The sequence below is a fragment of the Scaptodrosophila lebanonensis genome, unplaced genomic scaffold (assembly GCF_003285725.1).
Source record: "Scaptodrosophila lebanonensis strain 11010-0011.00,11010-0021.00 unplaced genomic scaffold, SlebRS2 tig00000043-arrow-pilon, whole genome shotgun sequence".
Taxonomy (NCBI): domain Eukaryota; kingdom Metazoa; phylum Arthropoda; class Insecta; order Diptera; family Drosophilidae; genus Scaptodrosophila; species Scaptodrosophila lebanonensis.
The window spans coordinates 4,805,841-4,832,049 of NW_022060545.1; the positions used below are offsets into that span (position 1 = coordinate 4,805,841).

At 38.7% G+C, this 26,209-nt stretch overlaps 2 protein-coding genes and 1 long non-coding RNA gene across 4 annotated transcripts; 1 reads left to right on the top strand and 2 right to left on the bottom strand.

The window, feature by feature from the left end:
• Positions 1 to 1,410: 1,410 nt before the first annotated feature.
• On the bottom strand, positions 1,411 to 2,468 carry LOC115622437 (serine-arginine protein 55-like). The gene is made up of 2 exons (XM_030516379.1): positions 2,342 to 2,468; positions 1,411 to 2,286 (listed from the first exon to the last, which is right to left on the bottom strand). Exon 2 carries the CDS (start codon positions 2,275 to 2,277, stop codon positions 1,522 to 1,524), a length of 756 nt encoding a protein of 251 aa, XP_030372239.1. The 5' UTR covers positions 2,278 to 2,286; positions 2,342 to 2,468; the 3' UTR covers positions 1,411 to 1,521.
• Positions 2,469 to 20,285: 17,817 nt separating this feature from the next.
• Positions 20,286 to 22,567, bottom strand: LOC115622436 (N-acetylgalactosaminyltransferase 6-like). The gene is made up of 4 exons (XM_030516378.1): positions 22,252 to 22,567; positions 21,411 to 22,188; positions 21,096 to 21,343; positions 20,286 to 21,037 (listed from the first exon to the last, which is right to left on the bottom strand). Exons 1-4 carry the CDS (start codon positions 22,446 to 22,448, stop codon positions 20,641 to 20,643), a joined length of 1,620 nt encoding a protein of 539 aa, XP_030372238.1. The 5' UTR covers positions 22,449 to 22,567; the 3' UTR covers positions 20,286 to 20,640.
• Positions 22,568 to 22,862: 295 nt separating this feature from the next.
• On the top strand, positions 22,863 to 23,168 carry LOC115622442. 2 transcript variants are annotated; one of them, XR_003995347.1, is made up of 2 exons: positions 22,863 to 22,912; positions 22,966 to 23,168. It is a non-coding gene; the product is annotated as an uncharacterized LOC115622442 (long non-coding RNA). The 2 variants fall into 2 exon arrangements; XR_003995346.1 differs by having other exon boundaries at positions 22,878 to 22,907.
• The last annotated feature ends 3,041 nt before the right edge of the window (positions 23,169 to 26,209 follow it).

Sequence of the window (26,209 nt, forward strand, 5' to 3'; positions counted from 1 at the left end):
TTATGCCATATACTTAAACTTATATAGAGAAATAGTCGATATAAAAATTCACAGCGGGCGGCGGTTTGCCGGCTTGGCAGTTTGGCGGTTGGGCGGTTGGGCAGTTGGGCGATCGAATAGACAACGCAGCTGTGCAAATGCTTTCAAAATTTATGCGGCTTTTGTTTTAATAAAATTTTTATCATTGCATATAAATAGCAGGGAACTAGGAAAAGAAATGGCAGCCAAGCATGTGCGCATAAATCTCAAGACATCATAGAAAAGGGGGCAGGAGTATCAGGAAACTTAGCTGCCGAGAGTCCAAGCAACGGCAAAGCAAAAGCAATTATATGCAATTTATGCGCCTTGTTGGCTGGGTGGGAGTGTAGCAATCGCAAGTCCACACAAAACAAATTGCAAAGACAGTCGTGGAGTACAAGTTGCTCAAAGAAATTTGAGAAAATTTCAAATTGAATGTCTTAAGCGCCGACTCAGCCAACCGGCGAGTATCTTCATCTAAGTACGAGTATTCTGTTATTTTTAGCCAAGTCCAAGCTGCAAATTTATCAGCCAACATAAACTTATTTTCTTTTCATTCTGAACTCCAGTCGTCCTTCTCTCTGTCTGGTAGTATGTACGAGCTGGCATTGCTGCTGCCTCGTTTTGTGGCAACCACAATGCGCCGAGCGGTGCACTCACAGAGATAAGTTTTCTTTTATTGTGGCTGCTTGGCCCGAAAAGTTTTATTTGAATTGGGCTCGCGTGTGGGTGCTCTGGAAACGGAGGCGCAAAGGCAAGCAAATACTTGGGAAATCCTTTTAAAATGCTAACATATAAATGCGAAGAGCAAAAGAAAATTTAGAAGCCACAATGGCCGGGTGTCCTCATTGCAATTGCCGAGCTTGTATTTAATTTCATCTGCGCTTTGTATGCAAAAGTTCTAACAAAATAAAACTTTCTATTAGCTTGGATCTTTCTGCGACACAGGATACTTAAAATGGATATGCATTGAACCTAGAGCAACAGCTTAAATAAGACAACACTTAAACTTAACATTCAAGCATTTGAAGTAAATCAGGAAACATGACAGATAAACTTTTTAATTACGTGTGCAATAGTTAAATGATCCACTTATAGAAAAAGCATAGGCGAATGAAGGTAAAGATTCTGAAGTGCTGATGTGAGTTATAGACAACCAGATATAAGCCTTTTACAATCATTTAAGCCACAGACCCACACATCAATATTATATTCCCAACTGGGAGTATTTCGCTGCATTTTTAATAGAGATGTGGGCTCTCTATACAAGGCAACTATCCTGCTTAAGTATTTAGAAACTCTATTTCTATTTCTAATTCATGATATCTCCAATTCCACTCAGATTTTTATTAAATTATTCCCATAGTTAAACAAGCACATTATTTTCGAAAGTATTATTAGTTCGTTTTGTGTTTATTGGCGATGACCAAATACTTTATAACTGATGGGACAAAATACAAATACAAAAAATACTTGTATATAGTATTTAATATTGCATGTTCTTCAGGCGGTCGGGCGAGGTTTTTCATTTTTTGTGGTTGGCGAGCCAGCGCGGGATTGCTCTCTTGATCTTGATTTTTTGACAGACGAGTGGGCTGAGTGGGTGCGTGAGCGAGAAGCTCTGCAATTGAACTGAGATCGTGAACGGGAACGTGAGCGTGACCTTAAACTAGAAGCACGGGAACGTCTGCGTGCATCGCCATCGTAGCGTCCACCACGACGATCTTCCACAAGACGGATGCGGCGGCCATTTAGCTTCGTGTCGTCGAGCTTCTCAATGGCAGTTTTCATGTCCGCCAACGTTGCAAACTCCACGAAACCCTCGTTTCGACGGTGCTTGTGAGCATCCGCAAAGGTGACCTCGCCAGCCTTTCGCATGAAGTCCTTCAGATCCTGCCAGCTTAAGCGACTGGACAAATTCTCGACAATCAAACGAAACCCTGTGCGCAATGGCGGTCCGTACCGTGAGGATGCTCGGGAAGTGTTGTTACCACGTTTTGAAAAGCGATCGTCGGAGCGATCTGCCTGGCCGCGTGTGCCTCGAGCGGTCTCAACGACCACTCGTTGACGCAGTAGCTCCATCCCATTGAGCTCGTAAATGGCGTCGTCTGCATCCCGATGATCTTCAAACTCCACAAAGGCATAGCCATTCTTGATGATAATGTCTCGAGTCGGGCCGTAGCCTTTGAAGAAGCGCTCCAAGTCGCGCTCAAGAACACCGTGCGGGAGACCGCCAACATAAACGCGAGAACCAACCATAACTACATTCTGTTAACAAATACCTTCAGCTAACGAGTTGTTAATATACCTCATTTATAATTACCTTTTTACACCATTTAGTGCACTTTAAGCGTACAGAACCAGAACACAAACAAAATGCGAACTCAGGGCTACAGCGCGAATAGAGAAAGAATGGATTATACAAGTAGAGTGGTAGCTATGAGTATATCTGAATTATTGCTTTGAAGATACTTTTATAATGTAATTTTACAAATAAATACCTTCCAGACGTTTTTTATAGTTAAGTTACAATCACTTCATCTATTTTGCCTTCAAAATTTGACATGCTTTAAAAAGAAAGTATGACCGTAACAAACCAAATTATTCCAAAACAACGAAGAACATTTATTTCACAGTAGCAATACTGCATTACTAAAATACACAGCTGTTACAAAAAAAAATGGATCATAGATATACTATACAGACTCTCTGTAAAATTTCCTTTACTTAAGTACAATTTATTTGAAGACATTTTGAATGAAGGATTTCGCTCTATATAGAAGACTGCCTTAAAAGCTCAATATAAGAAAATAGCTTACAAATCGGAGTACCAATTGCAATTTCTTTGAAATAATTATTCATTCGAATAACGACAAGGATCTCCTCTTTTTATCTTAGTTGAAAAAATATATTATTACTAATCTATTTTCCTATATAAAAAATAATTCAATTTTCAATTTCTAGATTTGCTAAATTTATTCCCCAATCAGGAGTTAAAAAATTTAATGACAAAAAGAAAATGCCATGCCTCACGATTGAGACTAAGTACTGCTTCTAGAATTTCAAGTTAAATACTTACAAACGCTAATTAAATATCCGTTCAACAAAACTAAATCAATATCGAAGCGCACACATAGCGCGAGTCCTTGAAACATCCACACTGCTGACATTTGTGTGCTTTTCGCCTTGACTTTGACACCCTCGGGCGAAATGGCAGCGTATCTTAGCGTTGTCCTTGTGCACGCACAGCTAGCCAGAGTGTGCAAATGCCAAGGACAGGATTACACGTCAATTGAAACCAAGGACAGCCCAGTGGGTTGGTCGGTGGCTGCACAATTTGTTGCGGATAGATGTGGAAGAGTGTGGAGTAGGGCGAAAATCTTTTCCTTACTACTTAAAATTTTTTATGCAAATTTCAAGCGCAATTATTGCTGACGCTGACGCTGACGCTGAAGCGACTGTCGCACCCGGCCAGACTACTTGCTGCATAATTGCAACCATAAATTTTGTAGCTTCAACTTGAACTGGCGGCCGGTGTCATTAGACACAATGTGAAGTTGCCGCCACCTATTTGGCAGCTTCGGCTTCATCTTCCAGGCTGGGCGATTGCCACAACCGCGAACTGCGCACTCAAATCCTGTTCCGCCCAGATCCCAGTGCTGTGGTGCTGCCCTCATCACGACTTTAATGTTTTTAATTTTTTCCGTATCATTGCATTTTTATTTCTGCCGCCGCGCACTTGACACCGCTGCGGCAAAGGTGTGGATACGAATGGCCCCGCACAATAGGCAGAGGACCGCCCTTCAATTTCCATTACATTTTCTCCCGCAACTGCCAGCTATCGATGTCCTTTTGTGTCATCTACTTGTACAATTTCTTCTTTTTTTTTTTGTGTAAGATTTAAAATTTATGCAAAGCACTCGAAGTCGTAGACTGACGCCGTTTTTGTTGTTGTTGTTGTTGTTGTTGTTGCTGTTGTTGCTGTTGTCATCATCTTCGTCGCACTCAGCTCGACTCAGCTCAGCTCACAAATAATGAGCAAGCCCGCATTTCCTGCCACGTTTACATTTTATTTGTTGCCTTTCTAGCAATGTATCTGCAGCTGTGAGTTGCTGCTGTGGAGTGAAGTGTCTGTATCTACAACTGACGACTTGATGTATCTTTTACCATTGCTCTGCACTTTGGAAAATGGCAAAAGTTCCGCCTGTTTTCTCATAGCCAAGAACTCTTGGGGGGGGCCACCTGCTGCCCTACCCGTTTAAACATATACTTGTCTATGTATAAGCTTTCATCCAAGTAAGAAGATATTATTTATTTCCCTATTTCTTCCACATAACAACATTAATAAAATAAAACAAAATGAACTCGAAGTCTTCAGCATCAACAATACGATTCCAGTATTAAAATGATTTCTGTTTATTGAAAAAAATACAGAAAGGTACTGCGTCCCATTCAAAAGCATTTTATGCTCAGCAATTTATATATATCATCTCCATTTTTATATTCCATATCCCGTGATTACAAAAAATAAGATTTTTATGTAATAGATACAAAACTAATTTAGAGAAAGTCACACAATAAAATGAATTATAAAATTTAGTAAATTAAAGTTAGAAAATGTTCTTCTAATCCACAATCCAGAAAGGTGCGAATTCGTCTTGTAAGATTTGACGAATTTGTGTGCAAACCATTTGTCTAACTATCCGTAGCTTCAGAATATACTTTTCTTTGGTAGGCTTTAGCATTTAAGATGGGATTCCCTATCAGCGTAAAATGAGCTGAGCTGTAAATATTACTTATAAAGAATTGTAATGATTTTGTTTGTTTTCAAATCTATATCTATATATGATTATTAAATTTTATTTGAAATTTGTTCTATCAAGGAACGAACTCACATTGTGAGATTCCCGATAGCTCGTTGAGCTATGCCAGACCCAATAATAATGATGAAAGAATAGGGCATTAAAATTACACATGTTTTATATCACCTTTTTTGACCAGTGTACACTGCAAGCAAAGCACCTACTTATTATGAAATAATATGTGTACACGTATATATATCCCCTTATCACCTAGATTAAGAGGAATGCTTGTTTTTCGTTTGATATCACTGAAAAGTTCATTAATTCCATCTCATTAAAGTCCCTTTGCCAAAATCCTTTGTTTAGCTTAAAGACACCGTTTAACCTAGGGGTCGCACAGCCAACTGCCACAGTTCAAAAGACAAAACATTTACTCAACATCAGCTGCGAACATAATGTCTCAAGAAGAAAAACGCCAATCGCGCACAATTTGTTACAATATAAATGACTTATGTCCGCGACGGCAGTCAAGGCAACAGCAGCAGCTGCTGCTGCAACAATATTCTTGCAGACCACACCCCCACCCCCGCCCTCACCATCACCACCAGCCCCAGCTCTGCCGTCCCGGACAACATTTTAACCATAAGCATAATAAATTTTTACGCTTGAGCGTGTAAGGCAAAGCAAACTATAAATTTATAATGCGCGAAAGTAATTTTATGACTTTGCGGTTTTAGCTTTGGTTTTGGCACACAAACTGAACTATAACCATACTATATGTATGCATATCTGCTGCGATAGTATGTGTGTATATGTATGTGTGATTCTCAAATATTTACTGCTCATTGAGTGCGAGGGCGAATGCTGGCTTGAAAGTGTGAAGACAAAACTTATAGCCACAGTAAATCAAAGGCGCAAGTTGTTGGCCATGTTATCGCTGCCGTCGAGGCAAAATAATAAGCGCCAACACCGAAGCGACGCCAACGCCATATTTATTTGATTAACTGCCTTTCGCATACGCACACACACACACACACACACACACACACACACACACACACACACACACACACACACACACATGCACAGAGCCATGCTATGGGCAATTATAGATACACGATTCACATGATTACAACAATAAATTGTTGTTTTGACACTTGTAATGGCTGCTGTTGCTGCTTTGTGCCACAATGTTGCCAATGTGGTAACATTCTTTAAACTTTAGCCGGACAATTGGCAATTGCCTCGTTATGCTAAGCATCCTCATCTTATTGTAGCGTTAAAATTGTTTTATTGTCGGCACATTTCCAAAAATAGAAATTGTTTTTATTGCAAATTTATTCAAATCGCTTGTAATCTCTACGCGGCCCCTTGCGGTCATAAAAGTGTGCGTTATGGTTGTCGCAGTTTTCTGCCCCGACCTTCCTAAGTGCTCCGTGGTGTGTACTTTTCCGTTGGCTGACATGTCTATAACACAGATCCGATTTGGTTTCAAATGGAATTCATATTTCGAGATGGGATGGTCAGCCAAGCTGCGGCATTGGGGTTTGTAAGCAGCGGGCAAGTTTAAATATGTTTCATTTATATATAACTCTGAAGCTGAAGCTCTGAAGCTACAAATATTGTTAATGTGTTCTTTTCGATGTAGCTCTGGGCTATCGTTAAGATCTACAATTTCCATTTTCTTAGGTATATTTAATAATTATTGATTAAGGACTTACGGGCTATGCGGAATCAAATTGTCAAAGCAGCCATATTTTGGTTGAGGTTGTTGAACACTGGAAGCGATTCCATGAAAAGTATATAGATTAGAATAGATTCAATTAATAAACAATATTTTAATAGTTGCACTCACAAAATCTCTACTCTTTTCACAAGATTTTTGTAATTTTAATTTTTCAATGTATTCTTTTACTTTTTTTTAATTGAATGTACTATTATTTTTGAGTGTTTCTATGTTTATTAATTGACTATTCTTTGTTAGAAATAAATTAAATATTAGGCACTTACGATTTCAAACATTAATAGTAACTTCTCATCTCATCAGGTTAAATGGGCGCTCAGAAACTTATAGAGTTTCAAAATGTTCTCCACGACCATTAATATTTTTGCCTACATTTTATATGTTATGGTGGCTCTCGCTCCTTCCCTTTATTAAATTCAACTTTAAGTATGTACCACTCAACGCCGTCCATACACTAAACGAAATAAGGTGGAGGTTTTCATTACTAGCCATATCGACAAGAGGCGTTAGGCAGAAATCTCCAAGACTCTTAATAGCTTTCTTATACTTTAAAAGTTTTATGATTCTTCAGACCCTAAACTTAGACAATTTTTAGCTAATTTTACAGCTTTATTCTTTTCAGTTAAATTATTTGGTTCATATTGATTGAGACGATAGATATTTTTGTAACAGTGTAAAATTTCGTTGAAACTCGCACTAGAAATGCTTGTAATGCTAAAAACTGTACGAGAAACAGAAACAGCAACAACAAAAAGGATTTTTATATTTATTGCCAAGGACTTTGGTGCGCTGTGCAAACACCGCCACAGCAGCACCAGCACCAGCAGTAGCAGGAGCAGCAGCAGCGCAGTGCATTAACCCCTTTCTGCCCCCAAACCCACACAATAGACGCAGTGCAGCCAAATGACTCATCAAACGCATTGCAAGACATCGGGAATGGGAATGAGAAACGCGTGAAGAGGGAGAGCGGAAGTGGGAGTGGGAGAGGGAAGAGGAGAGCGGAACGAAGCGAAGAGTAGAACTTGGCATTTTATTATTATGATTATGTGTAGTATTTGCTGGTGGCACTGCCGCTGCTTCAAGTTGAAAAGAAAACTGAAAAGTGCATAAAAATGCAGAAGGAAGCAGCCAGTAGTCAGTACTCAGTAGTCAGTAGTCAGAGCTATCCAGAGGGTGCACAGTTCCTACCGCGTCTCTCCTCTAATACTCAAATCGTATGCATGGACTTCAGCTGGACTTTTGTTTTCTCCTCTGTTTACGTAAGCCGCGGGCGAAAAATGCACTTTGTGATTAGTTCGAGGGTGCGCTGAGCATTTGCTTTGTTTAGTGCCAACATCTTCGCTGGAAGGCAGGCAGCCAGGCAGTCAGGCAGCCAGGAAGCCAGGCAGGCATCAAGAAAAAGCGCACTTCATCATGTTTTTTAAAGTTCAATAGTCATCATCGTCAGCATCATGAAGTGATCGGCGTCCTGCCTTCGCCTCAACCCCTAAATCAAGTGAAGTGCTTAATGTTTAATAAATGTGTAATGCATAAGCAAAAGTTTTTCTTCCTCCTCCTGTTGTTCTTGTAATTGTTCGTATTGTTGCTCATGTTGTAGCTGCTGCTGTTGCTGCTACTTGCGGCCATGACTCATAACTTCTTAGCTTGGCCCGCTCTGGTACAGTAAAATCGCTTTCGTGAAATAACAAGTAATTCAAGAATTCTAAAAAATCTAAATCTGTCAGCATTTTCACATTTTTTTTATGTTCAATCTCTCTAATGTGTGTTCCTTGTTCTATAAACAAATTAAATTTTAATTATTAGTATAAATATTAATATAATTTCTTAAATATTTCTACACAATGCCAAAACTCAGAATATACTGCTTTTAAATATTAACTGCGGAAGTACTCCATTGTTGTCCTGTGGTTCCTTATAATGTGTGGCATGAGATTCATCTTAGAGCCTGTATTTATTCGTTATCAAGATTGTTGCGAGGAACGGCTTAATGCGGACTGACTAATTAATCTTCCCCTACCGGGTTTGAGATTCCAATTTTTTTTTTTTTTACATAGTGTATTTTATACATATTTTAAAATAGATCTATTGACCACCCTTGTCTGTGAGTCGAGATTAGATTTCTTTTACTTGGGCTCTTCTAGCTTATAAGGCATATTTATAACTTTTATATTGTTTTCAAATGTCGACAATCAATTTAAACTCGCATTGCTCAGCTTCATTTATTTATTTAATAAAATAAAATTATAAAATAGATTAAATGATACGATTATTAACGATTGCTTTGAGATATTATTTTGTGAATGCAGTTCAGGAAATGGTGGGGGGAAACAGAAGCACTTGTTTCAAAAATGTTTCTTCAAGAAAAGTTGTAGATCGGACACCAAAAGTTAAACGAATTTAGGTCATATTAGTCAGCCTTCACCGTAGTTACCCTGTTCTCGGTCTTGTTTATTCTCCCTATAGGAAACTCTTCAGCATATATTTGCATAGCATGCTGCCAGCATAAGTATGCATCGTACATACTACGATGCATGTATTGGCACGCCAGCAGTGTTTGTGGTTCAAGGGTACAACATCGACAGCAAACAAACCGAAAAAGTTGCGTGCATGACACACCTGCAAACTTTTTTGAAGGAACCAAAACAGCAACAACAACAACAGCAACACAAAACACTTGAACGCTTTCGTTTTAAAATATTGTAGATTGCTCCCTTCGAGTACCCGAGTGCCGTGCACCAAGTGCTGCTGCCGTTTAAGTGCGTCGCGGATTTGCTCCTCAATTTTCCCATGACACCAAATCGCTACCCAATATGTAGTTGTAATTGTGTGCCTTTGTCAGTGGCACATTGTGTCACTTTAATTGTGAAATCGCTACCCTCGGCTAACCTAACCCAATCCAACCTCACCTGCTTGGAATGTATCAAAATCTCCTGCTCTGCACCTACAGCTATTGTGCGACACATTCTTGGCTTTGTTATTTTAAAACATTAAAGTGCATTGAATTTTCAATTTGGGGTGCACTCTAATTCCAATACATTCTGTATTCTGTGTGGGAACTTTCTATACTGGGTTATGTAAACTTTGTCCAATTACGCGAGGCTCCCCCCGCTCCCACATCTGAGACTGGAACTGCGACTGCGACTGGGACCCTCTGCCTAAGTACTGTGAGAAACCGCCACTGCACTGCGTTGTTGCGCAGCCCATGACTCATTTGTGTAGTAGTTTATTGATGACTTAACCTCATTTCGTTAGGCACACCTGGATAGCACCTGTTTGTCCGTTGAATGCTTCAATATGCACTGTTTAGGTGTGAAAAAATGTAAAACGATTGGGGGACCGTTGTCATGAGCGTAATGTAATGTGCATAAGTGTGTGATCGATTGGTGGTCGGTTACCTTCGGGCTTAATGTAAGCATTGTTGAATGCATATGAGATCTAATTGTTAAATAATGCATGCTGTTCGATTATTGGCCTTTTCAGAGAGGGGCACCCAGAATGGAAATGAGAAAGTCAACAAAATAATATTCCATTTTCACATTTCACCTGTCATGATAAAAAGACTTTTTTCCACAAAAGTGTGATTACCCAAAACTGTGCTTAGAAACGTATGTGATCTTCAAAAGCTAAACAATGTCGTGTTTTTCGTAAAACGAATGTTAACAGTGCTGTGAAAACCATGAAGATGTTTCAATTATTAGAAATTCAGGAAAACTATCAATGTTGATAGTCAAGACTCTACAAAGCCTATCGTAAAAGGAAAAATAAAAATGTTAGTTTCGTAAACGTGACTAGAAATTTGATCCGTGACGACCTTTTGATCATGCATTTCTTTAATTTAAGTCGAATTCCTAATCTGTAAACTGAAATAGAGAGTCCTTAAAAGAAACAAACTTTGATAGATTAAAAGATCGTTAATTTATGTCTCGGAAGCAACTGTTTACATAACGAAAAACTATTCATTACAATTCCTATTAATAATTCACACCTTCATGATTATATGTTCACTGATAAATCTATGGATTGCTGATAAACAATTTTGAAATGATCCAAATGGTAATGTGTTACTATTTATAATCATGAAATGTGCAACTTATTTCACATCGTATTGTCTATTTGGGTGTGAGCACACGACAATTATTAATTGGGTATAAACAGAAAGTTTAATCAGCACCAAAGAATATTATGAAAATTTTATGCGATTAATTGGAGAAATATGCAAATTTCGGCAGGCACGTTTGGGACACGTGTAATTGTTGATAGTGACGCTGGTTGGACAATATGTCAAATGACAGCAAACAACCCTCTAGGGCGTGAGGGTCATGTAGCCTTGAGGTTTTTGCTTCGTTTTTCTTTTTTGGGGTACAGTCGTCACGTGTTGCACTTGAAAAGCCGAGCGGCATAGATAAGCACAACACGAGAAACCACTCTGGAAAGTGGCGTAAAATAGTTGCCGGCGATAAGTTCATTTGATGTTAATTTGTTGTTGGCTGGTCGTGGTGGGTGCGAGCGGTGAGGATTCACACGCCAGGCAAAAGGCAAACCAAAACAATAGCAACAACAAACAAACAGAAAAACACAAATGCCCAAACGCTCTAAAGGAACTCTGGTCTCGGGAGTGAAAAGTTGTTGTCGCCGTGCGTGTTGCAACAATTAAAAATCCAACCCCAAACCTTGCCAATGGTTTTTGGCATGTAAATCGACGCACCCTTTTCGGCCACTCATCTGACTGTGGGCACCTGGACGCAACGCTCTGAGTCAGAGTCATGAGAGACGAAGACGAGGCAAGGACGAGGACGCGGAGCGCGTTGACGACCCGCATATGTCACCGTACCCAAAAGGACCCTAGACCATTGACGAGCAACGAACGACCGCCGCCGCATGCAGCGTTAATTACTCACTTCAACTTTCAGCGCTTGGCTCAGCGTTCTCACGCCCCGCTCTGTGTTCTCTATCTGTATCTGTATCTATAGCTGTGTATCTGCTGCCGTGCTCACTTTGTATCTGCATCTGTATCTCGATCTGTGATTGCACTCTCATGTTTTGCCGCCTCAATAGTTTTGTGCAACTCTTGACAGTGGAAATTTGTCACACTCCTCGATGGCTGCTGCTGCTGTTTAATTGCGCGTGCGTCTGCGCTCCTCAAATCAATCTCGGTCTGGTACCATAGTGCCAGTCCCATGTTAATGACTAGTGTGTTGATGATGTTGTTGTGCCTCTACCCCTCTACCCGCCCGCTACGGTCTGCCCATCTTGATGAAATGTCACACTGTGCTAATGCAAGTTAAACTGCATTTAATGTGCCTTTGGTGCTAATTTCTGTGTGAAAGTGTCGCATGGCCAGCGAATTCGGGGCAACGCGGGTTAAATGATGGTTTGAGGTCATGGGAACATCTATTGAGCTGACTGCCATTTAGCAGTATAAGGATTTGTCAGCGCTAATGAAGAGGTTAAGCAGCCTAATAAAAATATTTGGTATGGTATGCGTTATTAAAAAAAATATTAAAATTATAAACTCTTCTTATTTGAAGTCGGTTAAAAATGTACAAACGCGTGTATTCTAAATATTATTATTATTATTTTTATTATTATTATTCATTTTCTTTGTAAATCTTTAGTCTTCATTTAAGATCAGTCTAAGATTTTGAAATACGTTTTCAACAGGATTTGAACCGAGTGCCTACTCAGGAACAAACTGACATTGTGGGATTTCTGCCATCTCATTGAGCTATGCCAGGCCTAATAAATATCATTGAAAAATTGAATTAGCTCAGTAGAGTCTTTATATTTAATCAACTATATGATCGTTTTCTCATATGTTTGTCTATGTATTTAAAATACATTCACACCAGTTTAAATTACCTCCTTACTGTGTAGGCATACAAATACAAATACATTTTTGCGAAAAGCACTGGTGACCTGCAATAAAGGAAATAATGTGTATCGCGCATAACTGAAGGGTTAATAGCAGAAGTGAGTTCATGCTACCGCTGAATGATGTATGAAGTAATTCCTAATTATAGTTAACTTAAAATAAGTGAATAAAATATATTTGGTTGAGTTAACTTAGCTATTTATTTTATTTATAAACCTTATTCAACTGTTACAAGTACCAGATTACTTTTAAGTTATTACGCTAGTCATTACATATATGTATGTATTTATTTTTCATTTTATTTAATTACAAATTAAATTAAGTTTAATTTGACATAAAACGTTTTCCTTAGTCCAAAAATAATAATTAATAATAATAACAAATTATTTTCCTTTTCATTTTTCTTGTTTTTGTGATTAATTTTATTTTATAATTTCTGTTGCTGTTGCAAATATGTGACCTACTAATATACACAAGTGTATGATATAAAGATATTATAATTAAGTCCAGTTAGATGTTAGCTTTTTGTGAAATCAATACTTCGCTCATAAAATCTAGAAAATGCACGTGTTTATGGTAACTTCATATTTGAAGACTCGATTCGTCACTCATAAATGCTCGCATTGTGGATATACTATAATTGCATTCAAGAACTATATATTGGTGGGCACATGTCAAATATCTGTACACCCGCAGTGTTAAGCTGTCTACCCTTAAAAAATTGAATTGCACACGCAAGCAACGCATCCAAGGTACGAGTATCGTGCACCACTCCCCCACCCACTGGTGTTCAGGACAAACAAATGTTACGATTGTCTTGGCAATTATCAAATTATTGTTATGTATAACTGTCCGGCACATGCTATATGTATCTATAACCCATGAATAGGACAAGTATCTTTTATGAGCAACATGCATGCGTGTACAGGCAGGTTATGGCTTTCAGGTGTGTCCCGTATTAACAAAAGCATAAGCAGAACAACCCCCCTAGGGTAATACTCTGATCATATTTCACAGACGCAACTGTACTGTCCATACATACATATATCTAATCAACAGCTATTCGACTGCCCAGCGGGGCTGCCTTTTGATTTCGTTGACCGGCCTCTTGTTGTTTATTGCATCATTGTCATGAGCCAGCCCTGGCCCCTGGCCCCTGGCCCGGTCCACCCCCTGGCCTTTCGGTTGTTTGTTGTCGCCTTTAATTGTTCGCCTTTAGTTGTTGTTTTTTTTTTTCGGGTGGGTTTTTTAATGTAGATTCGTTTTTTGTAGTGCCGAATTACCGCTGATTGTTTTCATTAGCAATCGTAATGAAGTAAATTATGAGCAGCCAGGACTAAGGGGGGAAGGACTTCGGTTCTGCTGTTGCTGTTGTTGTTTGGCCAACAGAGTTTCGTTAATTAGCGTTAATTTGAAATGTGCTGCTTGGTGGGCGTGTGCAGTGACTTAGTTTTTATTACTATTTGATTATGGACACTGCAATATGTCAAAAATATGGGCTTCGAGTTATTTTGTTAATATAAAATGCATATACAGCTGCATTTGCATCTATTTTTATGAATTTATTTATTTAGCTGAATAAGTAAAAAGTATTCAGAAGCTCTTTTCTCAATCAAATAACTCTCTGTTTTATTTTCGTTGAAATGGTAATTACTCTGCAACTAAAAGGGAAATTATACATAACCATTAATACAAGTATATGAGAGAATCTGGGGAGGTTTAATCACCAGAATCAGCATAATTTTTCGAGCGGGGTAAAGATAATAAATTTTTCGATGCTATGTATCAGTGATATACAATTTATGTTAATTATTTGATTGCTTTACTTATAACTCGTAATTGAGCTAAATATAATATTCAACTATTTCAATTAAATATTTACTTTACTTACTTCGGCATTCGACGGAGAATATGTTCCAAAAGTAATATATTACTTTTGCTCATAGGTATTGGTCCACATATACGAGTTCGTCTTATTATAACTTTATTTAAGGTCAGTTTTTTAATGGGACTTTTATTAATTTATATAATTGCTTGCACATTAAAAATACTTGATTTAGGCAATGTTCTAAAAGTGGGAGAGCTAGTTCATTCGGAAAGGCAGGTCCACTGGTATGGTGCAACTAGAAACGACGTAAGTGTTGACTGATGTCGAACTGGCTTATGGCCAAGGTTTTGTGAAAGCTAAAGCGTGACTGACTGTCCTCCATAGTTGGATAGCATTGGAATGGTTTTAAGAATTTTATTTAATATGGGTCATGCCAACGGAATCAACCATCTGATTTGCGCAATTGTTATGCTGAATCTATGGACCTTCAAATAATTTGCACACAAACTCATCACACTTTACAAGTAATGCTGTTCCAATCAATCCCAGCAACTATACATTTCTTGAGATAGTTTTCTGTTGCAAAGTACAATTCAGGAAATGGGACAAATGTTTGCTCGACATTTTTGGCCTATCTGATGATTATTATTATAATGCAACTGTTCTATTCTTTTAATTTAGTTTTCGTTGAATTTTAATTTAATTCTGCCTCACTCCCACATGTCCGCACATAAAGTGTCACATTTTATGGACGAATTAACTGATATTAGCAACATTTTAATAAAAGCCAAGTTATTTAATTATATGTACTATTTTACACAAGTACCCACATGTTGCCACATTGCGGGCTGCCACACCACACCCTACGCAAAATGTTGCGTACATTAACTATGCAGCGTCGTTGCCTGGAGGTGAGGGACAACTCACTTCTCGTACTACCCGCCTGTCAAAATCTCATTGCGCGAGCAATTTGCCTCAAACTTGCAATTATTTTTAGTTAAATGGTGCTGTGTTCGAGCGTGTGGTTGCATATTTTTGCGGCCTCCGCCATCAACTGTGGCAGATGTTACCCAACGAAGTTGGGTCCCCCCGACCCCGGCTCCAGGCTTGCGTCAGCCCTTTCTACACTACTTGGCCTAGCTTGGCAATGTCCTAGGCCAGAAAGGGGTATGCGAAATGAAATGCAGAAAAATGCAAATAGAAGGCGCATAACGCGAGCGACGCATGACAATTTTCCTGGTGCGTTGGTGCCTCGGTGCGCCGTCAAGGGGGTCGAGGGTGCTGCTGGTGCAGGGGCACTCCTTTTGTTTTTAACACTTGGCTGTCAAGGGGTTGGTTCGTTCGTTGGTCGTTCGGTTTGCTGATTGCTGGCAAGGAAATTGCAAGCAGCTACGCACATTTTAGCAGCTGTTGAGGCAAAGCCACAACCAGAGCTTTATAGGTAGCTGCCTGCCCCTCCTCCCTCTCCCCCCCCCCCCCCATCATCTTGTCGCTTGCATTTGACAGCAGCCTCTTTTGCTGCTGCTTTTGTGTGACTCTCAGTTCATTGACCGCATTATGCGCCTCCTGTTCGAGTTCCTTGCGTAGCTGTCAGATTGTGTACAGAAAAAAGGAAGAAGAAAAAAAATCAAAACCCAAAGAAACTGCGTAAATAGTATGCGTGGAAGAGTGCGTGCGGCTTAGATACCCTTCAATAATGCTCCGTTCCGTAACCGCTGTTGTTGTTTGCATTCTGCAGATGCTTTTACTTTATTTGCATTTGTGAAAGTTGATTTCCGTGCTGCGGCAGTATGTGTAAGCAGGTCGATGGCGCGCCCACGTAGCTTTTTGAAGTTCCAGTTATTCCTCAAGTTGGGTTAGATTCTGCATTGGGGTCGCCACGGCGCAGGGCTTTGTTTTTAATCGGTAGAGTGCTGCCCTTTTAACAGATCTTTGCGTTCATGTTTGTGCAACAGAGGTTTACTCTCGTGCACATAAATGGAGGAAAGAGTTATACAGTTTTCAAAATACATTATAACAAGTTAAAATTATGCAAATTTTGATGATTTGCATATTATATATTTATGTATATACAAGTACATATATATATTCAATCATATTCGATTTATATTTAAAATATTGCCATTTGGCGATACTACGCTCTCTTTTTTTCTTTGTTTAGCTCAAATAAAATTAATTGCAGTTTTCTTACTCTAGCCTTTTTAATCGGATTTGCTTACCACTTGATATGTGCTCCTTTTTACAGAAACCTATGGGCCCCAAACTGCCAAAAACTCCTAGTCGCTTGAAGCTGTTGCCCCCGATTCCAGTGCAATGCTGTCAATGCTCCTTTTGATGTATGCTTGATACTTGAGGGTGGACACATTTCTAAATTAATTTGGTTTGCTGTTGAATTTGCATAAATCTCCAGGCTAGGCGCTCTCCCCAAACCGATTTTTATTTGCTTCCTTACAACAACAACAGCAACATCTGCGGTTAAGGCTTAAGGGTTACACAGGACCAGCCTCCCCCACTTCCCCTCTCCACCCACTTATCATTCGTTTCGATGCCCTGTCAGTTGTAAAGTCCAAGTTTCCATTGCTCCTACATGCGAGTACACAGCCTTCGAAGCGTCTTCCTATTAAACACTTTTGTATTAATTGAAGCGTAAAAAGAAAGAAAATTTACCGTAGCCCGGTTGTTCCTATGCCGCTCAACGTTATCGTTAATCCTTGCTGCCCCGCTGTTCGGGGTTTGGTTTTGCTGCAGTCAATAACCTTTTAATGAGATTTATAACTGTCAGGCTGCTGATGGCGAGCGTGTGAGTGCGAATGCCCAGGAAAGGTGTGTGTGAGGTGTGTGCCTGTAAGATTATTGAGGTATTACATTGTAGAAAGTATCTTGGGTATTTACCCGACCCTTAACTCGCCCGCTCTCTGACACCGTGTTTGCCCAGCAGCTTATATAAATTAACGCTCGTCGCGGCCCGTTTAGTCGAGGCTTAAATAAATTTGCATATCAATTTTTTTCTTCACTCTGCTGAGGGGCCTGAATGTTGGCAGGATTAGTGTCATGACTTGGCAAAAGGAAGTGAGTGCTTGCGTGTGTGAGTGTGCTGCTGATGTTTGTTGCCTGCCTGTCTTCATTCATCATCTCAGTGTTGTTGGGCTTATCTTACGTTTAGACGGCAATAGACTGGAAGATCGATTGGTCTGGGTATAAATAAAAATAACTGCCTACACACTATTTCTCACACATTTGATGAGTTCTGGTTGGTCTCTTGTCTACAAATTCAACCATCAACTCAAATCGCTGATTAAAGAACTACACTGACTAAGAGATATCTTCATCTTTAATTAATTGAAAATCGAATAACGTTTATTATTCCTTAAAATATTACAATATTGTTGGGCAGGATATACGAGTAAGAAAAGAAACAAAGAAGGTTGTTGTTATATTTCAATTCTTAAATATCCGCATAGGTGTTGATTCACAGTGAGAGGCTTACCTAACGTTTATACAGCAATAGACTAGAAGACAAAAATAAGGTGTCTAAACCTAATTTCTCTTTGTCCGAAAATTCAACCATCAACTTCAATTCTCGCAGATCCACTGATGATGGAGCTACAGTGACTGTTAAAAAATTGAACAAAATTTTATAAATTAATTAAATTTATTATTCAATAAAACATGTTATTATTGTTTGGCAGGATATAAGAAAAGAAGAAAAAATGTTGTTGTTTTAATTCAATTTAACTAAATTAATTAAATCTCAGCATACTACAAGTATGTGTTGATTCCCTGTTGTGAACTTTTCTAAAGTTTATACGGCAATAGACTGGACGGTCGACTGATCTCGCTGAGAGATATAATGATCTGTTCTAAGTTAATATTGTCTACTTTTCCTTAAAACAATTCAATATTGGATATAAGAAATGAAGAAAGAATATTGTTGTTTTCTTTCAATTCTCAGATCTGAGTATAAGTGTTAATTCATAAGTCTAAAAAGCTTCATTCTGCTTACACAAACCAACTGACTTTGAATTGCTGCTCTTAAGATTACCAGATGATCGTTTGGGCTGATTTCTTTTACAAAATTAATGGATAGATGTCTTAAATGAAAACCAATGTTGCATTTTCATTAATCAGTAAATTTATAGCATGAAAAAAATATCCTTCAAGCTATTCACCATTTATAATTGCAACCCATTGACATTTCGATTTTGGCAATACTTAAAAATTTAGAGTTGGCTTAGGGCATCAGTATAATGGATTCTCATGTACCCTATCGATTTCCCTTACCTTTCTCACATCCGGTTCGTCGATTACTGACTAACACTTCCTTTTCGGCTGCATATATCATTAAGAAATCATTGTCAATATAGTCTCTATTGTCATTTGTGTACCCCCACAGCTAATGACGCGTGTCTAATGGTCTATGCCATTGACTTCTTTTTGGTCAGCCGCAAAAAGGCCACCGATTGAACCGTAATCATATAGCACCGAACCCTTCAGGTTGTTTAGCTGTTGTCTTGCCTGTTTTGGCTGCCTGGGCAATGGTTGTAATTGTCACTTTTGATTATGTCAAGATGACTTTATAATTACCGCACACGTGTGACAGTTTAAGTGGCGGTTGGAACCATAATTTGCAAGCCGCAGCGCTGGCCACACACTTGAAAATTACGGTAATTTGGCAAAAGGAAAAAAAGGCAGGAAAACACATACGAAGGTATTGCACGATTTGGCCGGAAGCGGAAGATGGCGGGGCGGAATTTTTGTAAACTATACATTAGCGACCGCATCTATGAAGGAGCGTGTGAAAATTCGATGGCGTTTGCATTTGTTTGTTTGGCATTTCCTTAAAGTTGAAATTAATTTATTTTTTTTTTTTTGGTTTTTTGTCAGGCTGCATATTTGTCAGCCATATAATGACGTTTGAAATTTTCTGTTAATTTGACAACTGCAATGCGGTCTGACGTTCTCGGCTGCTTAATTATTTACTGTAAAACATTATATTACATTTTTAGTAATTTAACGCGCGGTGTTTTCCTCCCGTTTTCCCCATTTTTTACATTCGTTTGTCACATTTAATTGAATTCATTTTTATTATTTGGTTTGCCGTACAACATTTTTGCATTAATTTTCATGTTTTCAAATATACATACGAGTATGTATATTTTTTTTTGTAAAATCTTCCAACCACCGAGCAGTCGGCTTGTGGTTGTGGCACCACCGATCGCCCTGGCAATCAAATGATGAACTGTCAAATTATGCAAATAATTTTCCACTGTCACGCATATCAGATACCCACACACTGTTCCAAAACTATCTCTCTCTCTATCTATCGACGCTCTTATCATATCTGAACAATCAAGCGGTCAGCACTTTAATTGCTTCTAGTTTAGTTCAGCGTCTGTGGCTCTAAGCCGAGCCGCCACCTGTGCATTTCTCAGACTGCGACTGCGACTGCAACTTGCCGTGCTGCTAATTGGCTTTAATGCGACTCATTCCAAGGCTCACTCCATGTGTGGCACATCACTGGACATCAAACGCGCTCCGTCCGCTCATAACTCTGTCACCCTGCCCACGACTGTCTTCCACACTCGCAGTGTTGGACTGTCAAAATATTTTCGTTGCATTTGGGTGTGTCCCCGGGTGTCCTTGTGTGTCCTGTCCATGCTTTTGTTTTGTTAGCAAAGTGCAGTCGGCTAGGTGGATTAGTTGCTCAACGTTTGTTTATTTCTTGTTGTTGTTGTTGTTGTTTGTGTTGTTGTTGCTTTTGTTTTTGCCGCAGTTTATGATGCGTGCAACGCTCTACTTTCAGCAGCTCATATTTTGTGGTTTTCAGCTGTGACAGTTATTGTGGGAAGCAATGCAAGGTGGCCCTGGGGCATTAAAAGAGCCAGCAGGATTATGCTTTGAATTCTAGTTGGGGTAGAGTCAGTTGGAATTGGACAAAAATTCTATTTCGTTGAATAAGGAGCTAAAGAAATAATTATAATCACTTTCCAACTGGAGGTACTAATTCAGAAAACAAGCTCATATATTTTAATGCTCTTTTGTATTCGATTTTACAATTTTATTTATTTACGAATGAAACACTGGCAATCAGAGTAAAGAGTAAGTTACTGTCAAACAAATGAAGATGAGCAGAAAAAGGCCAGAAAACGATTTGTTTGAACAATTTCGTTATTTCTAAAGATATGTATGCATATTGGGATTGTTGTTGTCGTAATGATATGAAAAGTAAACTAAAGTACAAGACACATTCAAATAAAATATAAGAGCGTATAAGAAATCCACTTATTATATACTATCTTTCCAATTGATTTGAATCTACGACCGCTTTTACACACCTGTCAACTTTCCAAATAAATTAGATAATAGATAGATCATGTTACGGCAATATAAAAATATTCCTGTTGTAATTATCAAGCGCAGTCCGGTTAAAAAAGCCAATATTCCAGCGCATATATCTATTAGTGTTATTGCACCCATTGAGGATAAGAGTCTTGCTGTGCGGCAACATCTCGAGACATCGTTGGTCATGTTTTCCTTGCTTTAATTGCTGGGCTCTGTGGTCGTAGAACCAATACTGATCTTCACCTTGGTAATGGCAATGTCTTAACCGAACTGGTGCCTTATTTTTCGGCCTTACAGATGTGAGGCAGGTTTCAGTGCGTTTTAAACGCAAGTCCCGACGCCAGGAAAGTGCCCAGAATTGTGACGAATGTGGATGCTTCAATTTCCTATCACACTGATACATGCGAACACTCCTTTTGTAGTGATCCAAGCTGAACAATCATAAATATGTGTAATTACGAACCAATATAAAAATTAAATAGGCCGTACCACAAGTTTGTACTTCCAAGATTTTGTATGACCCCACGAGCATAGTCGGGTGGAGAAATGGGGGGGTATCTATTAATAATATCGAAAGCAACGTTTTGCAAGTACCACTTGAAGGATTTGCATTTCAGTTTTGCTCGCAAGGCTTTCTGCTTGGTGAGATCACCAGGATCAATTTTATTATACAATGTATTCCGGTACAAATACTTCTTGTAATCATCCATCCACACCTCGGCCACGCGTTTATGGTTCTAAAAATGTAGTATTAAACGTAAACCGCAAGATCATACACACAGAAACGATTTTAGATTTATTTACCTTATGGAAAAAGTCCTTTTGAGAGCTTGGTGCGTTTTTCCGCCGAAACAGTTCCAAATGGGAAACCCGTTCGATGTGACCCACTCGCGAGCACGGTGCATCATATATTTCGCCGCCACACATCCAAATCTTAAAACTTAACTCGTACTGCTCAGATCCATAAATATCTAGACCTTCATCGTAGCCCCCCAATTCCCACAAATACTTCGAAAATATGGCGAATAGTCCACCCATCATGACAGGATTTCTGAATGGCTTCACTGACTTTCTAATTTCGGGCGGTCTGCGCACTTCTTTATAGTATAATTCCCAAACAAGTAAACCACCCATATTACCATCACATATTTCATATTGGAACGAATTGCCGTCAATTTTATCAATAACGGGACACATTACTCTCCTATTATTCAGCGCCATCGGTTCCAACAGTGGTGGCAGCCAATTATATCCGGCCTCGACATGTGAATCCATAAAGACTAAAACCTCAGCGGTAGCATTACGTGCCCCTGCCAGGCGTGCACGCACCAGCCCAGCTCGTTGGGGGAGGTGCAAAACCCGTACTTTCGTAAAGTGTTGGGCTACGTATTGATCCAATGATTCGTGCAGATCTTTAAGATCGCTGAAGTCGTCCACAAGAATTATCTCCTTAAGTAGCTCGGGGGGCGTGCGATTAAATAAACTATGCACGGACCGGAGCAGAACGCTTCTGTGCTCATTGAAAAAACATATAATGATGCTCACCATTGGCAAGTTCTTAGGGTATAGCTTCTTTTTGCATCTGTGGAAACACGAATGCCAATTTAGTTGAATGAATGTTGCAACATCGCATGCGATAACTTACTCCGGAAGCCTTCCATCGGGCACCGAACGATTCACCGATATATAATCGGAAAGAAGCGCATTCAATTTATTTTTCGCAAACAGTCTGCCTTCCTTATATCGAGTCGATTTACCCAGCTTCGCGCTCGTGCCGTTTTCACCAAAACCCTTACGCTTGGCGTCCCGTGCCATTGCCTGATAGTCGTGCCAGTCTCTCATTTGATCATTGGGTAGTTGTAAGGGTTCCAATGTAAGGGCCACATTTATGTTCTCCGATAAAATAATCCTCCTTTTTTTAGCCTTCTCGTATGGGGAGTTATATAATAAATACCCTTTCCAATATAATAGTAGATTCCCTATCAATATAAAAACACATAAAATCCGCAACAATATTACTAAGCACTTTGACATTCTTCCTATTGCGATTCACTTTAACTAATGAATTGTTTCTCTTCAAATATTCCATAGGTTTAAGCTATAGTAAGTACTATAGCATATCCAATTTTGTTCACGGCTGATTTGGCCTTACTTATTCGCCCATATAGGTGAACTAATGTTCATTACGAAGCCCGGAAACGAAATAAGTTCAAGAGGTTTCAGTGAATAGAAAGGCATCCCAGAGTTGATTCAAATACCCAGGTCTTTTGTCGGATGCCGATATGTCCATGCAGAATATAAGTAATGTATATCATATAGCATTCATAGAAACAATTGCTTGGATATTTTTTTTTCGTAGGAAAACATTCTTTATTTCTAAAGATATGGGAACCAAATGGCATTCTGCTGTCTTATCTGATGGTGTTGCTTCACTCACATTTTTAATAAAGGATGAAATTGTAGGAAATATAGCTAGCGACTATTAACTATGAAAGAATTATGTTTTGTTGCAAACACAAGGTAATAAACGAGCTTTGGCAGACACGATGTACGAAACTTGAATACTATCTTTCGAATTGAATTAAATTTCCACACATTTTAGGATAAAAAATGTAAATATCCGATGTATTTGCTGAGATTTCTCGACATTATTCTTCACATTATTCTAACAATAAATATAACTTGTGTCTTGGAATAAAATAAAATGAAATGTTTTGTGAAGAACATATAAATAGATAGCGATGTATAGCGATGGTCTGGGAAAAGGAAAGTTTTGAGATACTTCGGGAACTCTATACAACCAAATGGTTGCTGTAACGAATAAATCTAATATTAGCTTGTAACTCGCCTCTATGATAACTTAAATGGTGACAGCCATAAACATAACCCATTCTGCTGTGTTCGTCCTTTCATCAAAAGCGGTGTCATAGCCTTTGACAACAACTGTACCTATCTATCGATAGCTATCAACAGCTGTCGGTCTTTTAACCCTCTCCCTATCCATTTCGAGTTGCAGTGAAAAATGCAATTGCTAAAACCCATTTTTGCGCTAAAAAACATGACTCAGCATGAAAAAAATCGTAAATAACATATAGTATGATGAATAAACAAATACAATGGGAGAATGGAAGAATGGGTGGACAGGCACGTAGAGTGCAGCTAAAAAACTATGAATATTCATAAAATTATTGAACAACAATAGGAATTGATGATGTGTTGTCAAATGGCCGAGAACAGAAGGACTGACATTTGATTGATGATGATATTTTGAAACGAGTATGTGTGACAATGAAAATGGAAATGAAAAAGAATGTGAGGCATTTTTTGGGCAAAATTATGGCAAGCCGCAGCAAAAATAGATGAATGTAATGGGAAAAGTCATATATGTATGTAGTATAAGCCATGGCTATTTAACCACAACAGCGAAGCGGCTGAAAAATGAAGCACAACTAAATGGAAAGCAGGACAGACACACTCGCACTCACACACAGACTCATTCTTTCCAAATCATACATCATAATCAGGGAAAGGAAGCAGAAGCAGTGCCAAAAGTTGGAACCCCAATTCCGAAACACCCTCAACACATGCTACCCCTTTTGCCAAATAGACAACAGCGAATACAAATAAAAATATATACATACATACATATATATATAAAAAAGTGAGTTCTCGCAATCAAAGCAAGTCATACAAGGCAAGGCAATGACAAGCACATGAAATATGATCGATGGCTAGGTCCAGGCTGGCTTCTGTGGCAGGCCCGCTCCCGTTGCTGCTGTTCCCATTCCTGCTGCGACTGTCCACAAAATGGCACAATTAACGTGGCATATCCTTTCAGCCAAATTGTTGCACAACAAAAGGCTGCGTTCCAGGCCGCGCCGTTCCCAATTGTTGAACACAGTAAATAAATGTCAGCTCCGTCTCTGTCTCTGTCTCCGTCTCCCCTGCCCCATCCCCTATAATCGATAACATAATGACATTTCGTATCATTTTTCAAATTGTAAAAAAGGAAAATGCCCGTCTTTAATTTTTTTCATTTTTTTTTTTTTCAAACCAAAATTGAAATTGTTTTGTCAGTTGGTGGTGTCTACTGTGCTGCATATACGAGTCCTGCCCAAGGCACAGCAGGACATCGTGCAACATATTTTGGTTTTAATTATGATTTTTTATTGGTTTTTGCAGGCGGCAGCGACAAGGTGTCCGTGTTGTTGTCGCTCTCGAGTAGGGGAGGGAGACGCGAGTCACAGCCAGTGAAATGGTCAAACAATTGAAAAATGATATTTTCCGAACGGGTAAAAGATGAATGCCACAAAGTAGGATAACGATGAAGTCAGACAATGGGCAACAGAGCCCTTGTAACGCGTTTTTAAAACGTTTCCGAGTCGCGCTAAGTCGTGACATTACACTTGAAGTTCGGGCAAGCAGCTTATCGAACGTATTGATCATGGGGAGAAAGTGTTTTTGGGTGCTGTCCGTCCCATCATTGAGGAGTGCGGGTCACTGAAGGGTCAATGTCAGCAAGGGTTCAACAAAGCGTTTCTATGGCTGCATAAAGAGTGACAGTTTTTATGTGTTTATTGTCCCTTTACGAGTATATCAGGCGTGAAGATTAGTCGGCTATCATCTAGCCTGGTAGTACTTGTATATCAGATTATGTTGTGTTATCCAAAGTAGAGATACATTAAACTTTTAAATTTTCTATTTATTCTTTGAGCACTTTTATTGCCCATTCGAAACTATTCATAATAGAATAATCACTATTATTTTGAATTGGGACAGTTTTGGTAAAAATTGGTTGCTTTCTTTAGAAACTAGCAGACAATAAATTTTATTTGAAGCGAAATTTAACAAAAATGTTGGTATTTGAAAACTATATACACCAGTCAGAAGTTAGTACCGTAATGTTATGTGAATGTCAAGGAGTTCGTGTCGCGTAAGCGCAACCCCATTTAAGAGACTTCATATGTAAGAAACTGTTTTACAATCTATCTATTTAATATTTCTAATTAATTTTTTTGAATTTCAAAACCTCCGCCTAATATTTTATTCTCATTTCTTGCACTTCACCCGCCTTAAAATATAAGTATATTCATACTATACTATACAAGTATATACGAAAATAATAATTTAACATTTCTTGTCGGCGAAATTCAAAAGTATTTTAAACAAATTTTTCTATTCCTTGGTAGCTGACTTAAAGATTAATGCAAATTTGAATAATCTTCCTTTAAAAAAGATGATAAATATTATACTCGTATGAATAATAATAATAATTTTTAACGTTAATTGGACCTAAAAGGAGTAAATAGGAATAAACGCTGTCAATTGGAAGATACGCTTTTAATATCGTAGATGTAATCTCATCTTTAAAAATGATTCGTTTGAATACACAGTCAAACGATTTAATTCAAAAGGGAACAACATTTTAATGCATATATCTTCATAGATTTTTTCTCTGAACTTTTTCAAGCACGTGTGCTTGCTTTTTGCGTTATAATTTATTTTAGTTTAATTAATTCATCTTCTTATGTATGAAGATGTTCATTAATTTAATTTACAAATGAGAACATTCTTAAAGCCGCGACAAACTTGTCTACAAAATA

Excerpts from the sequence above, each read along its gene's own strand:
- LOC115622437 (XM_030516379.1), bottom strand. The coding sequence starts at position 2,277 with ATGGTTGGTTCTCGCGTTTATGTTGGCGGTCTCCCGCACGGTGTTCTT.
- LOC115622436 (XM_030516378.1), bottom strand. The coding sequence starts at position 22,448 with ATGAGAGACTGGCACGACTATCAGGCAATGGCACGGGACGCCAAGCGT. Across the intron at positions 22,189-22,251 it reads CCCGATGGAAGGCTTCCGGA|ATGCAAAAAGAAGCTATACC; the intron begins GTAAGTTATCGC and ends GTGTTTCCACAG. Across the intron at positions 21,344-21,410 it reads AAAAGGACTTTTTCCATAAG|AACCATAAACGCGTGGCCGA; the intron begins GTAAATAAATCT and ends CTACATTTTTAG.